Source organism: Nelumbo nucifera, chromosome 5 (assembly GCF_055504915.1).
Source record: "Nelumbo nucifera cultivar China Antique chromosome 5, China Antique-T2T, whole genome shotgun sequence".
NCBI lineage: Eukaryota > Viridiplantae > Streptophyta > Magnoliopsida > Proteales > Nelumbonaceae > Nelumbo > Nelumbo nucifera.
The window spans coordinates 82915065-82931584 of NC_142653.1; the positions used below are offsets into that span (position 1 = coordinate 82915065).

At 39.4% G+C, this 16520-nt stretch overlaps 1 protein-coding gene across 2 annotated transcripts in view; it reads right to left on the reverse strand.

The window, feature by feature from the left end:
* Positions 1-12815, reverse strand: part of LOC104593764 (U-box domain-containing protein 62-like) — a 41296-nt gene extending 28481 nt beyond the window's left edge. Inside the window, exons 1-2 of one of the 2 annotated variants that reach the window (XM_019197146.1) lie at positions 11555-12815; positions 11166-11463 (exon numbers count right to left, since the gene is read on the reverse strand). In XM_019197146.1, the coding sequence (XP_019052691.1) occupies positions 11166-11463; positions 11555-12071 (815 nt within the window). In that variant the 5' untranslated portion in view covers positions 12072-12815. The remainder of the gene's footprint in view (positions 1-11165; positions 11464-11554) is intronic. The other variant, XM_010253753.3, reaches the window with a different exon arrangement.
* Between the last annotated feature and the right edge of the window lie 3705 nt (positions 12816-16520).

The window sequence follows — 16520 nt, forward strand, 5'->3', positions numbered from 1 at the left end:
GAACCTTTCTGCTCCATGTTAAATATGTTCGTTTAATTCCTTTCACTCCAGACATCCAAATAACCACCACCCTTGTGCAACCCCACATTATTTTTACTCTTTTAGTAGATAAGCAAAGGAAATCAGATTTAAACAAGTCCCCCACATCCAACAGAAGTGACCAAGAAGCTCCAAAAAGAGGTAATGGTTCCAAATAACCATAATAAAGAGACAAGAAAGGAACAAGTGATTAGCATTCCAACCACAGCTCAAGCAAAAGATGCACAAATGTGGAGAGGGAAATCATGGTTTAAAGTATTGATACACCCAAATGTATAGGCAGGGGTGTATCAATACTTTTTACCCCATGCACATTAATTCTAGTCTTTCCTGTGACAATCTAACTGGGCAATGATCCGAGGTAGGTCTAGGTAGGGCCCTCATTACTAGGCCACTTCACGCTTCCTCCCAATCTAAAGAGAATACCTGTCTAACTTACAATAAAGGGCTCTTCCTGAAAATTAGACCAAGTATATTCAGCTTGCAACATCGGCAACTCCCTCAATTCAAAGGAATCCACAAAAGAGTTGAACTTCCTCATACTTGAGGTGACCCTATGGTTGGGGTTATTTGTTTCATTCAATGTTGTTAAAATTTCATATCGAATTGTCCATAAAACGATACGAATCATACATACAAATTGTTTTTTGCAAAAATCGTACGATTTACGTATGAATCGTAGATTTGAATCGCAAATCGCGATTTATACGATAATTTAAAGAGTGGCTTAAATTTGAAAAGACTGTCATAGGCCTCAATTTTTTAAACTTTCATTTATATGGGGAGGGGCAACTATGTCATTTTATATAAATAGTAGATAAAATTCAATAGTCCATCGAATGAAAGCTCTTTATTAGTTTATTACGAAAGAAAAGTTTGGGCGGGTGGAAAAACCCTCCTGCATGACTTTTGCATGAAAGCTCAAGGCTAAAACCCCCTCCATGACTGTTGCTGAGCTGCATGAAAGCGCCAAAGCTAAGTTGTTTTGATTGCTGCTAATCTGTTCAACTTCAAGGTAAGTTGTTTCTTTCTTCTTCTTCCTCCTAATACCTGAAACCCACTTCTTTTAATGCAAGAACGGGTGCTCTGCCCTCCGCCCTTCATTTCCCCTCTTTCTTTACTTTTTTCTCAAAAAAAAAGTTCAACATATTTTTTGACACCATTTTCTCCATTGTTTTTAACACGAAAAAAAGGGGCTCTGCCCAGCTATTTTCACCCTCTTGTTTTGATGCAAAATGGAAGTTTTCCACCATTTTTTTTCTATCATTTTCGACACAAAACAGGGCTCCACCCTACTATTTTCCCCCTCTTTTTTTAATGTAAAACAATATCTTTTTCCCACATTTTCCTATTCTTTTTGATACAAAAACAGGGGCTTTGCACAACCATTTCCCCCCTCTTTTTCTCTTGATGCAATAGGTGTTCCTCCCCTTTTTTTCTCATCGTTTTTGACACAAAACAAGGTCTCCACCCCATATTTTTTTCCTTTCATTCTTCCTTGTTTTTGTATTTTTTTCCATGAAAACAGAACACCTAATATGTATTCAAATTGTAGACTTTAAAATTAAAATATGTACATGAATCATGATATCTTAGTTTAGACTTTAGATTCTTTAATTGTATATAATGTTTATTTGTAGTGTCTCACTATTGTACTGAAATGTGTAGTTTAGAATTTGAATTATTTTGCTCTTGCATCTTTGTAGGCTCTCTGCAACCTAGTAGTCTCTTATTTTAATATTTTTTTATGATGCATGTTTGATTTTAATAATTTTAGCAATAGAAACTAGAGAACATTATGGTCTTTTTTTTAAAAGCCTTGGGGGATAAGGATAACCAAAGCAAAATGTTCTTTAAGTATACCTTAGGATCGATTGAATTTTGACTACTGCTATGATACGAAAGTAGTGTAATTGTCACTAATATTACCTACTTATATAACGTGTATAAGCTGAAAGTGCAGAATCATTTTTCCTCTATTTTTTGAGATGCTTAGGTATTTTTATAGGTTTTTGACAACTTTCAGAAAAAATCTTACGATTTACAATACGATTCACGATACGATTCGATTCAAACCCCTTTACGATTTATGATACAATTACGATTTTCAAAACATTGGTTTCATTGAAAACCTAATGACATTGAAATCTCCTCCTAAACACCACAGACCCACCCACAATCCTCTTATAGCTGCTAACTCCTCCCAAAGCCCCTCCCTTTCCCTATACGAGTTTGGCCCATAAACATTTGTTAAAGCCCATTCCAGTCCATCATCTCTTCCTCTCAGTTTAATTGTAACCGTAAAGTTACCAATTAATTCTTCTGTACAATCCAATCCCTCATTTTTCCAGATTGTAAGAATTCCCCCTGAGGCCCCCCAAGACTGTGCAAAAGCCCAATTCAGTCCTCTAGCCAACCAAATACTTCTCACCCATCTCCTATCCACTTCTGATAATTTTGATTCTTGAATTAACACAACGTCCAGCTTCTCTTTTCTGAGGACTTTCCTTATCACTCTTCTTTTCCTGGAGCTCCCTAGACCACTTTCGATGTTGAACCACATCTAGGAAGAAGTGACTATGGATTTCATGGCAGGGTTCCTCTCTATCAGCGAGGAACTCAATAATATTAACGGTTGTTGATTGTCTCAGGAAAATATGAGCATTTTTCAGCCCTAACCCATGGTGGTTGAGGTGTTCATCCAAGATGTCACCAAGTTCCATGGAACCCTGAAGGTAATTGTATCTGAGAGAGATCCCAGATTCCTTGGTGGGTTTTAGAGAGAGCTTCAAGTTGCAAGGCACTCACCTCCAGAAATCAATAACCTATCACCCCCAAACTGACAACCAAATATAGGTCATCCACCAGTGTTTCGAGACGTATTTGCAGGGTTTTGCAAGAGAATGACCCAAGTGGTGGTTCAAATGGCTTCCATAGCAGAACTCCGGTACAATACCGCTTTTCACTCAGCTACGGGCATGACCCCATTTAAGGCCTTATATGGAAAGGATCCTCTTTCTATTTGTAGAGAACATTGATGTGGGCCCCACAGCTGTGGTCCCACTCTGTCCGTAGGTAGAATGTATCTAGTCACAGCTGTGGTTATTTTGCTATTCTGTTATTTCTAGTTTCAGTTTTATATTGTTTGTTATTTGTTAGCAGTTATGATGTAAGCACCAAGGGCAGATATGTCATTTCATGTAACTAGCATAACCTATATATATTAACTTAAAGTGGTGGCGGCAGAATATTGACATTCTGTTCTTCTCCTCAAAATCTGTGTTCTATTGCTCTTCCATCACTCTTTCTTCTACATCTTCTTCGCTTTCTCTTCTCATCGAACCTGAAATCTCTTAGTGATCAAGACTGAATAGCAGTCTTGAAAACCTACATGGTATCAGAGCCAAGTTAGGGATTTTCATGTGAGTCTAATACCAGCCGACCACATGAGAATCTCCTAGGACTAAAAGCTGAAAAGGAGGAGTTCGCAGACTGATTCTTGGAGATCGCCAGAGGTGCTAGCAGCTGTTGGAAACTTGCTAGGGTTGCAGAGTGTTGGTGGTCAGGAAGGATCAGAGAAGACTAGGGTTCAGGTAACCCTAGAAGGCAGCGAACTAATTTTTCCTTGTAAGTTGTTTACCTTTTAATAGAAGTTCTTTCAAATAAGATAGGTTGGACCTATCTGGAGGGGAAGGCCGAACCATTCTAGCTCTTTCTCTCTTCAATTTCCTAGGGTTTTATAGCAAACCCTGGACCGAACTGTGTTTCTCTCTACTCTAGGGTTTGAAAGTGATCTGTGGCAAGCCCTAGTGGTTGACTGAACCCTGTGATCTACCTAGAGCTACTCTTAAGTTGATTGGTAGGTCCGATCAGATTCTAGGGTTTCTTATTAACCCTACTGCAAGCTCATCTATACAGTTTGGACTGTGCGACTGAATTGCTTCCTTTCAGGACTGATTAAAACCCTAACTTTCCCTAGAATATCAGTTTTGTTTTAAGGTTGTTCTCAGAGTTCTAAGGGGGTTAGAGATCTATGGACAGCTACTGTTGTGTTGGCTAGTTGGTTTCAGATCAGAATTACTTCGGTTTTGTGCACATACACTGAGAATACAGATCAGGCCTATACTGTTTTGATTGTGATTGGTGATTCAAGTACTGTTTTGAGACTTGACAGAAATGGAGTCTAAAATTCAGGCAGAAGGCAGTCTTGGGAACATCAGTTATGGTGGTCAGATTACGATCGTAAAGTTTGATGGATCAAACTATTTGGAATGGGCCCAATCAGCCATGATGGCTATTGGTGGAAGAAGTAAATTAGGGTACCTCCTGGGAGATATGAAAGAACCTTCCAAGGGAGACCCGACATATACCAAGTGGATGCAAGAAAACTACTTGGTTATGACATGGCTGTGTAATTTGTGGGCAAAGACAACTAAGGAGATATGGGATGTTATGAAAGAAACTTACTCCCAACCCCTTAATGTTGCCAGAGCATATGAATTGAAATGTGAAGTGAACACCCTTAAACAAGGAGAGAAACAGGTGCCGGTCTACTTCTCTACCTTGAAGTCCCTGTGGCATGAGATTGATCACTTAGAGACTCTTGAGTGGGAGAGTCCCAAAGATGCTCAGACCCATAGAAAGCACATCGAGACAAACAGAGTGTTTGATTTCTGGCGGGACTGAACTCAGAATATGATATTGTGAGGCAGCAGATTTTGACTAGAGACAGTGTGACTCTCTCTCAGGCTTACTCATATTGGCGGGACTGTTTCCTACTTTATTTGAGTCTATTGAGTTGTCTCAGCTACAGTGTGAAAGTTGTGAGTTTGCTAAGCATTGTAGAAAGCCTTATTTATTGAGTAATAAAAGGAGTGATAATTCTTTTGATATTGTGCATACTGACGTTTGGGGACCTTATCATATCCCTTCCATGGGTGGGTACAGATATTTTTTGTTATTTGTTGATGACCATACCCGCTTTTCTTGGGTTTATCTCATGCGTTCACGAGATGAGATACCTTCCCTGACCCAAAATTTTCACCAAATGATCCTAACCCAATTTGATGCCAAGATCAAAGTTCTCCGACTTGATAACGCAAAGGAATACTTTGCTAAATCATTGACATCTTATCTTCTTCATCATGGGGTTATCCACCAGAGCTCTTGCCCTCATACACCTCAGCAGAATGGAGTTGCCGAGAGGAAGAATAGGCACATTTTGGAAGTGGCTAGAAGCCTCACATTTACTTCCAATGTCCCTATTCGCTTCTAGGGGGATGCTATCCTCACAATGGTATACCTTATTAATCGGGTCCCTTCCAAGGTCCTTGATATGCGATCTCCTTTTTCGCTTCTACACCCACGTGAGGACTTGTTTTCTATTCCCCTTAAGACATTTGGTTGCACTTGCTTTGTTCAGCTTCTCGGACCCCATCCCTCCAAGTTCGAACCCAAAGCCTCCAAATGCATCTTCCTTGGTTATGCACAAACTCAAAAGGGTTATTGCTGTTATGATCCTGTCTCCGGGAGGAAGTTTGTCTCCATGGATGTCACTTTCTTTGAGAGGACACCCTATTATCCTTGGGTTGCCCCTCAGAGGGAGAGTAGTGAGAGTGGGGGTTTGAGTTCTTGTCTTCAAGGGGAAAGCAGTGAGAGTGGGGGTTTGAGTTCTTGTCTTCAGGGGGAGAGCAGTGAGAGTGGGGCAGTTCCTTTACCTATTCCATTGGGTGATGAGAACTACAATGGTGAGGGTGGTCAGAGGGATCAGGAGTTGAGAGAAAGCTGCAATGGTGAGGGTGGTCAGAGGGATCAAGAGTTGAGGGTTTATCACAGGCGGTGCAGGCAGGTTGATCCTGATCATCAGCAGTCCAGACCAGCTCCAATCTTATCTGCAGCTCCAGGTCCAGATACTTCAGTCACAGAGCCCACAGAGACTTCCCCTACAAATGATCTTGACCTTCCAATTGCAGTCCGTAAAGGGAAACGACATTGTACCACATCCACAGCCCACTGTATTTCCCATTTTTTATCCTATGATCGCCTATCTCCTACCTACAGGTCCTACCTTAGCTCCATTTTCAATGTCCCTATTCCAAGAACAGTGCAAGAAGCCCTATCTGTCCCTGAATGGAAAGATGCAATGCAAGTTGAGATGGATGCCCTGTTGAAAAACAACACCTAGGAGGTAGTTGATTTGCCAAAAGGAAAAAAACCAGTTGGATGCAAATGGGTATTTACGGTGAAGCATAATGCAGATGGATCTATTGAGAGGTATAAAGCTCGGTTAGTTGCAAGAGGGTTTACACAGACTTATGGCATAGATTACTTGGAGACATTTGCACCGGTAGCCAAGATGACTACTATTCGAGTTCTCTTGTCCCTTGCAGCATGTCACACTTGGCCTTTATACCAAATGGACGTGAAAAATGCCTTTCTGAATAGAGATCTGCAGGAAGAAGTTTACATGTGTTTGCCTCCTTGATTCTATGATGCAGAAGTAGGTAAGAAGGTCTGTCGGCTCAACAAGGCTTTGTATGGTTTGAAACAGTCACCTAGGGCTTGGTTCGATAGATTCAAACTAGCACTTGTGAAGTTTGGATATGTACAGGCCCAGTCAGATCATACCCTATTCATCAAGAGGGTGGAGTCCTCTTTGACACTATTGGCAGTATATGTTGATATTGTGGTCACAGAGAATGAAAGCCATGAGATTGAGTCTCTTAAACAGCTTATTCACCAAGAATTTGAGGTGAAGGACCTTGGTGTACTCCGGTATTTTTTGGGTATGGAGGTTGCTAGATCCAAACAGGGGATCTTTATATCTCAGAGGAAATATGTCCTAGACCTGTTGGCAGAAACTGAAAAGTTAGGTGTCAAGCCTGCAGATACACCAATTGAACAGAATCACAGGATTAGTGCCGAGAGTGGGGAGCTTCTTGAAGACAAAGTTATGTTCCAGCAACTGGTAGGAAAGCTCCTATATCTCTGCCTCACTCGGCCAGATATTACTTATGTTGTTAGTGTTGTCAGCCAGTACATGCATTCTCCTAGAACCACACATCTTCTTGCGGTAGAAAGAATCTTAGCCTACTTGAAGAGATGCCCAGGTAGGGGTATACTTTTCAAGAACAACAATCACATGAAGGTGGAGGTCTATACTGATGCAGATTGGGCTGAGAGTGTTGATGACAGAAGGTCTACCTCGGGATATTGTGCCCTTGTGGGAGGAAACCTTGTCTCCTGGAGAAGTAAGAAACAAAGTGTTGTCTCCAGGTCAAGTGTTGAAGCAGAATACAGGTCCATGGCCAATGGAGTGGCTGAAATCCTATGGCTAAGATCTCTACTTGAGGAGTTGGGTATTGAGTATGAGAAGCCCCTGATGCTGTACTGTGATAATCAAGCCGCCATTAATATAACACATAGTCCAGTACAGCATGACAGACCCAAACACATTGAAGTTGACCGCCATTTTGTGCGAGAGATGGTCTCATCTCAAGAAGTATGCCTCCCTTACATCACATCCAGTATGCAACTAGCAGACATTCTCACTAAAGCCGTATCAAGAAAGAAGCTAGAGGTGGATCTATCCAAGTTGGGAATGATGAACATATACTCCCAACTTGAGGGGGAGTGTAGAGAACATTGATGTGGGCCCCACAGCTGTGGTCCCACTCTGTCCGTAGGGTAGAATGTATCTAGTCACAGCTGTGGTTATTTTGCTATTCTGTTATTTCTAGTTTCAGTTTTATATTGTTTGTTATTTGTTAGCAGTTATGATGTAAGCACCAAGGGCAGATATGTTCTTTCATGTAACTAGCATAACCTATATATATTAACTTAAAGTGACGGCGGCAGAATATTGGCATTCTGTTCTTCTCCTCAAAATCTGTGTTCTATTGCTCTTCCATCACTCTTTCTTCTACATCTTCTTCACTTTCTCTTCTCATCGAACCTGAAATCTCTTAGTGATCAAGACTGAATAGCAGTCTTGAAAACCTACACTATTCTACCCTTCAAGAAGGGGTCCTTGATTGTTGCAACAATCAATGAGTACCTATTGCAAGGGATTAGCTGCTGAAATCTCTCAAGGCCCATTTTTATTGGGCCGAACAACTAATGGAAACCAGTATGGCTATACTAGGTTGACAGGCTCATATATATGAAACTTCAACCCTCCCGGCAGGCCTCCGTTGCAAGAAGGGTGTGATACAAGTTATCCCCACGATATCATGGACCACTCCCGAATAACAAGAGGATTGGAGTTGTAGCTTACCAACTACAACTGCCAGAGGGATCAAGGCTACACCTTGTGTTCCATGTCTCCCTGCTCAAGAAGCACCAAGGCTCAACCTTCACTTCTACTCCTACTTTACCCCCACCTCTTCATTGACAAAGGAGAATTGAAGTTGCTTACCCAACAGATTTTAGACTACCGTTGGATCAAGAATGGAAAGAAAATCATCAAGGGAGCCCTGGTAGCATGGGTTGGGTTGTCTCATAAGGATGCTACTCAAAAGCCTTGTTCAATGCTGCGACAGAACTCAGAAATTTTTATAACTTGACCTTGAGGACAAGGATCAACATGAGGAGGGGGAGTTAATAGGGCCCAACCCAATAGTAAGCCGGCCCACACAAATGCTACAGTTCTTGCCAATATGGATGCTCCAACTCTAGGAGTCCCTGCATGGCCATCCATCATTTGAGTATATTCTAGAAAGCCACATAGGACTAACTGAAACAGTTTGTTATGTGGATTCTTAGAGTACACGATGAGCATGTGACATAAAATGTTATCTCTGCCAGCTATATATAAGGCCTGATCCAAATAGCAAAAGTCAATCCAGACCCTAATACCTATCTCCCTCTCCCTTCTTCCATTCTCAAGAGGTTGTGTCTCCCAAAGAGGCACCTACAGTGTGCAGTATCCCCACCCAAATCGATTCCAATCATTGAGATAAATGCACTTATCTTAAGAGATGACTCTTCTGGCCTAGATTTTTGGCTTGATTTAGTACATTAGTTACATGACTTGAATTCAGTACAACACTTGAAGGGCAAAGACCACTTGACTAATATTAAGACACCACATCAATGGACCATATTTTTAGTTTCATCTACCATCCCATTTCCATGGCCTAAATTAGTTGAAACTTTTACACATCACTTGGATTTCAAGATCAGTTTATTGGTTGAGGCTCTGAAGTAATGGTTTAGATCTTTGCATAGAAATCATGATTAGAAATATTTTTTTAATAACATTAATGGGGGAGGTTAAAATCATCCTACAAATGAAGAAAAAGAACATTTTAGGATTTCCATGAGTGACAAGGCATATGGGCATATACACAAACTATGGGGGGTATGTGGAGTGTACCCAAATAATAAATCTGAACTCACACTTTGACAGAGTCAGAAGAGCGATAGATAGAAGTAGGAACTAGAGGAGGAAAATGCTGAAATGCTAAAAACACAAGGCCGTCTAATGATAAAGGAAAATAGTAAAACTGTGGTCTGAAGTTTTCATGACCACCCCTTTCAACTAAGGGGCTATTTGATAACAGCTAAGGTGACTAACCTAAATGACTTATGGCTTTGTCTTTTAGCGAATAAGTTATTAAATAGGTTCCGAATTCTTTAATGGCTGAAGACGAAGTTGGGTTAACTATTATACCCTTGAATATTTTGTTAATTATTTTATCCACTAAAAGACAAATAAAGAAGTAATTCAGTTCATCCACTTCAGCCACTATCAAATAGCCCTACGTGTTGTGTTTACACAGATTAGTGATCTGGAAAAACATCCACTAAATCCATCAAAGAAACACTGTTTGGACCTGCTGGAATCAACTAGGCAACTAGAATCCTAGACTTGAAACCTATTGTGACACTGATGGAGATGCATCACCCTTTCAAATGGGATGACGTACTTCATGGAGGATAGGAGAAACCATCTAAGGTTAGTACATGAAGCGAATTTACCTGATGGCCTGATACTAAACCACCCAGAATCCACATTGTATCATTTCCTTTGGGACTATGAATCATTCATACATTTAATGAATATCCCAAACATGGAAGTTGTTAAAAGTTCAAAAAGTTAATTTCACCAAAGAAAAAGGTTATATCCAAATAACTCGTGATTTATAGCCCCATGCTCCTCATAAGAATATTAAAGTGCTTCCAGATCTGGATATAGATCAAGACAAGTAGTTCATGTAACACTGAGATAAAATACAGCATTCTGACAAAAATAAAGAGAAAAGCAATAAATAATAGGCAGCCTGTGAGATAAAATACTGCAGTCAAATACTCAATATTGATCAAATTCAGAGGCCCCACTGAATACCCACGGAGATGAATTGCCACATCAAGGAAGTGACTTAATAGTCCAGTTTTGCCTGAGGGAACCAAGCATACAAGGTGGATTTCCATTTTGATGGATTTAATAGCATCCAGTCAAATCACATCCATTTGTCAATATAAGAAATGGTTGGATGGATTTACTCAAGAACAACCTCAAGGAAACTAATGCAGCATATTTAGGCAAGCCAATAATGCTTTCCACATACAAGCCAGAGGGAACATGTCAAATTAATAGTAATACAATTTAAGTTGTGCAACTATCAAATTGTCTTTTATTTTTGTCCCATATTTAAACCCAAGCTAAAATGGATATAGTTGATATTTGTAATTGTGCATTTTTAGATGTTAATAAGGTCACTTAGGGGAAAATAAAAGGAAATCTCCACCTTTTCTCAAGTCCAAATATGGAAAAAAAAAACTATGCCAAATGCTAATCCAAAAAACATATCGAACTAACAATTAGCTTTGCAACACTACTGCAAAATCTCAGGCCAAAGTGCCAAACTTAGCATTCAAATTGTGCTTAATCCAAAGATATGGCAAACTAACAATTAGTTTTGAACACTGCAACCCTAATCACTGAGACCACCTCAGCCCAAACTCAGCATTTAAATTGCATATTCTAATTCAGTGACGCCAAATTATAGGTTAAAGTTATGTTGGTTAACTAAACGCGCAAAAGTTGTAATCGTGAAGTTGTTCAGTGCCCAAAGAAAGTGTTAGAAAGAGAAAGGAACCAGCAAATTATGAATGAAACTTACGTCAGAGGATCTGATAAAATTGTCCTTAGAGACTCCCCTGATTCAGTAGACAAAGAACCATCCTTTCTCCCACTAAACCCGCACCCGTTCTCTCCTATTTCCTTCTGCGCGAGGACTGAACTTTCCGTCCCTTGGAAGAACTGTGAATAGTACATATCAGGCTCCGCAATTGTAACCGCATTCTCGCAGTGAGTCATCCGACCTTGCTGATGTTGCTGTTCACTAGGACTCCCTCTAATACTAGTTGCGGACTGAACAACGTTCCCGTCCTTCACCAATACTCCCCTGCCTGATCCTCCTATCAGAGTGAATGACCACCCACTAAGCGTTCCAGACTCAAGAAAACGAGAATCCGAAAAAGAAAATGGGGAGAGTAATAGAAAAAATACCAAAAGAAGAATGGTGTTTCTGCAAATTTGATTTTTCGCTGCGTATTTTTTCGGAGCTACTATGTACACTACTGCTGCTATTATTGTTGTTCTTGTTGCTGTCATCGGCGGCAACCAAACCCTCCACTTCACCGTCGACTTCATCGTCCTCATCGTCTTCATCGTCATCTTCATCTTCCTCCTCACCTTCGGATCCATCGATGCTGGGTGTCCCAGCACTTGCATCAGCATTCCAATTCTGCTGAGTTTCGGGACGGTCTTGCCTGCCAGGGGAGCTGTCATAAAGACCCCGTCGGAATTCCGGGCCCGACGTCCGGAAGTAGCGGTCCCGGTCGACTGGAAACATCTTCTCTTCGACGAAACCGCTAACCTCCCTGGTCTTGCGTGCGGGATCAGCAACACGACGTTGAGGAGCACCGCAGTTGAACTGCAGGCCCTCATCCTGGAAAACTATCTGTGAATTCAATCCGTTCTCCATTCTCTGGGACGGGACCAAATTCATCTCCTCGGAAGCCATCTCGGAAACCCTAATACGACCAGGTATCTCCCAGGGAAATCGTTGCAGTCATCGAAGAAGAAGACGACGAAACACTTCGATTCGGAGTTCAGGACGATGAGGAGATCGAGAATAAATTTATTGTGCAAACTGGGTGGTGTGCTAGAGGCAGACCATAAATGAAACTAAGACAAGAGGGTTTCTCTCCATCCATCGTCGACAGATAGGAGACATTTAGAAAGAGAGGGTTTTTGAAGGATTTTGGGGAACGACATGATTATCAAAATAAAATTATAATAAATCGATGATGCTATTAAAAAAAGCAAACAAAAAAGAAAAAGAAAAGAGAAGTTGTTTGATTACACTCTTCTTTCGGGGTTTTCTTTTTCTTCGTTCTTCTTCTGCTGCTATTGCCGCTTCTGCTTTTTTATACGAAGGGAGGGGGGACTAGGGAAACAAAAGGAAGAGATTTTTCTAAGTGACCGAGATCAAGAAAGTCTGTCCGAAGCTGCTTCCTTAACCAGCGTACGGTTGGTTAGGCTTCCGGTTCTGAACGTGCACCACCGCTCCAGTAAGTCCAACGTCAGAGTGCATTGACGACGTGAAAGGAGAATAATGTTGACGGAATTTCGGTGACTGGTATTTATGGCAACCAACCATCTGATTAGCATCCCGACGAGCGAAATAGTTCCTCGGCTAATGGGGCCCGATTTTACTTTGTTCTACGAAGTTCAGTCCATGTTCTCCGATTCTGTCTTACTATGATGCCGGAAACACATGACACCCGAAAAAAAAAAGGGAAATTATAATTTGGGTACGGTGCCATTTTGGCCCCGAATTTTAAAACGCGATAATTCAGTACCTTAACTTTTTTAAACGTTTCAATGTAGTATTTAACGTTAATAACTTTTAAAACGTTTGAATGTATTATTTATCGTTAATAATTCGTTAAATAGTATTTGAAAAAATAGAAATGACATTTAAATAGCATTTAAGTATCATCTAATTTTTTTATCATTCATCTAATTGTTGAAAAAAAAAATAACAGTTCCAAATTTTTGCCTCTGTGTGTATTTTCAAATATTACTTAACAGTTAATACCGATTAACAGGTTCGGTGTAATGGACCGGTTTTGAATTGGACCCATTCAATCCGAAATCAATTTAGATGGATTGGACGGACCAACAAGACATATTAGGTTGGACCAATCTGATCTAAAATATTTATTAGATTGGATTAGACCTAAGTTTGTTCATAACAAATTTATATTAGATTGGATTGGATTAAGCCAATATCTGATCCATTGATATAATATAAGAATATATATATCAATAGATCACGTATGAATTGAAACCAATCTAAATCAAAATAAATTTGAACATATTGGATGGTCTAAACATTGATGTGGACCGATCCAAATTAGTCCAAAACATTTATTGGATTGGATTGGACCTAATCCATTTATAATGAACTCACATTAGACCAGATCTGATTGGACCAAATCCAGTCCAATTGACACCCCTAACAATAAGTACTAGATTGATATGTTTTGAAAGTTTGAGTACTAAATTGTCACATTTTAAAGTCCAAAGACCAAAGTGACATTAAGCCTCAAGTATAGAGTACTAATCAAGTATTTTCCAAAAAAAAAAAAAAAAGACTTACAAGTTACAACTTCATCTATTAAGGCTAGGTCGGATTTGTTTCTATATTGAGTTCGACTATGATATGAAAAAGATATAATATGGGAAAAATAACTCACTAATAAACTGAAATCACAAACGTGAGAGCAAATAAGGTATTATTAATCAAAATTCATGGGTGGGTTTTGATTGGTCTAAACTCTTTCCATATCATATATTTTCTATATCATAGATTTTCCCTTCTATATTAATTGAATGCATTCCAGAGTATATATGTGTGTGTGTTGTTGGAATGATTCAATTTTTATTGGTTTACAAATGGCTAAACCGAAACTAGAGTCAATTGAAAAATACTAAGAAGCCAACCAAGTTGAGTCGAATTAGGTTGGGTTGGTCGAATTGGTTGCTTTCATCAGTTTGATGATTTTTAGCTTTCATTTAACAAAGCCCATACATCATACAGGTCCCACTAATATAAATCCTAAAGCCTTGGCTTGAAGCTGAAAGCCTAGTCAAGAAATTTGAAGATTTTTCCAAGCCCGACTAAGAAAAGGTCAGCCCATAAAAAGTTCTACTTATAACCAATGAAGTGGCATCATAAACCAGTAATCAATCAATCGGAGGTGGGGTTTGATTGGCCTAAGCATTTCAGTATTATGTCTTTTCACCATATACTTAGGTTATGTTTGGTTGCAGTATAAATTTATTTGCACTAGTACAAATGTATGGGAGTGTAAATGTAAAAAATGCAAATTATTGTTTAATTTTATTTTGGATTTTATTTTATTCTGTTTCATGTATTAATTTACTTCATTTGTATTAGAATCAAACAAAAATAACTAAAATTTGATACAAAAATAAGTCAAAATTTACACTCAAATCATTTGCACTACCATGATTTTACATCAATGCAAATAAAATTGCATTACAACCAAAGACAGTCTTAGCAAATTCGGATTTTCTCTTTGATCGATTCACACCAAATTCACATATTGCAGCCGTGCATTGAAAACATCTCCCCATAAATGCCAACTCGCAAGCACGGAGATATGGTCGATGTCCAAATTCACACTTACACATTTAGATTTCTAGACAAAGCCAACAGTTTGGGATTGGGATTTCGTCCCGTGAGAAAGAAACAGTACAGAACAATCCAATCATTTTTATCGTTCTTTGTTATTGTGGCTGGGTCGAGAGCAGTCGAGGTGTTTGAATGAAGGTGGCCCATTTTGGCTTGGTGCAAACTGCAGAGTGCAACGATAGTTGTAGCCCAGCATACCATGATGACAAACAATCAACATGTGGATGTGAAGTGTTGTTGTTGGGTAAGGGTTAATCCAGATGACTGGATATGGATCCTTCACCGCAATACATAAACAACTTTTAATTAATTTGGCAAAAGTTTAACGTTGTGTTTGGTACCGTGATAATTTTCTCATGAATCGCTTATATTTGACTAATGCATTGGGAAATCAGAAAAAAAAAATATTGTGTAAATAATCCAAATCTCATTTGTATATTGTTGATTATTCCGGCTAAGTGCTATTAGACATCGTATAGGATATGCCATTAGGCAAGAAAAATAACCCAAAATAAAAAGAAAGACATTTTTTAAGACCCAAAAATCAAGGCATAAGTACAAACGATTTGTTTAAAATGATTCAACCAAACAAAAAAAGGGAAAATTCCTTCTCAATACCTCCTACTTTGGGTCGAGTGACAATTTGGTCCTTGAACTTTAAAGTGTGACAATCCAGTATTCGAAATTTCAAAATGCAACAATCTAGTACTTAGGGCTGTTCATAACAAGACCCAAACCGACCAACCCGGTCCGATCCAACCCAAGTTGGCCGGTTTTTTTTCAACACCGGTCGGTTTCGGGTTACAAAAAAATATAAACCGATGGTTCGGTTCGGTTTCAGTTTTCACACATATATCTGATATATTTCAGTTTTACTATATATATATTTCGGTTTTAATATATATTTCAGATATATATTTGTGGAAATATATATATTTCAGCTTTATTTCATAAATATACATATATAAAATTTCTGATATATAAAATATCAGTTTTAATCCATCAAATCATTTTTCATTTCCAGGCATCCAGCCTTTGCTTTCTTAGACTTGAATCCTTTACCGTTCACACCGAGAGAATCATTCACAAAACCGACCCAAATCGATTCAAACCGACTAGGTCGGTTTTACTTAGTACTGGGTCGGTTTCGGTTTCATTTCTAGGTAAACCAACCAGGTCGGTCGGTTGGAAAAGCGCCAGTAAACTGACCCAACCCGACCCGTGAACAACCCTACTAGTACTTGTCGTTAATCAACCATTAAGTGGCATATAAAAAGACACAAATTCCCTTTAAGTGTCACCTAATTTTCTTTATCAACCATCTCAAATTTTTCATCCTTGTGACAACACCTTTGTCTCTCTCTCAACACTTTTGGCAACAGTCTTGCTTCCACTAATGTCAAGCACTGTGACCAAATTGATTGGCGCATGACGCCTAGGGTCTAGCAGCGGTGACGTCGTGTTGCTATTGCGCACTGAGAATGGAGGAGCCTTCAGCTTTAGTGCAACAAGTAAGTCTCGTGACTTCAATCGACAAAGACCACGGTAGCCTCTCGTAGCATTCGTACCTCAAAATTCCTTAGGATGTTGATATTGATTGTCGTTTCATCTATTTCCTTATACGAAGATGAACGAGTTGGATTCACGAAAAATCCCTAAAACTCATTGATCTCATCATCCACCTCATTTTTTTCTTCGTCCTTGTTCTCATCTGCTTCTGATATCAGATCGAACCTCGCACCGGCC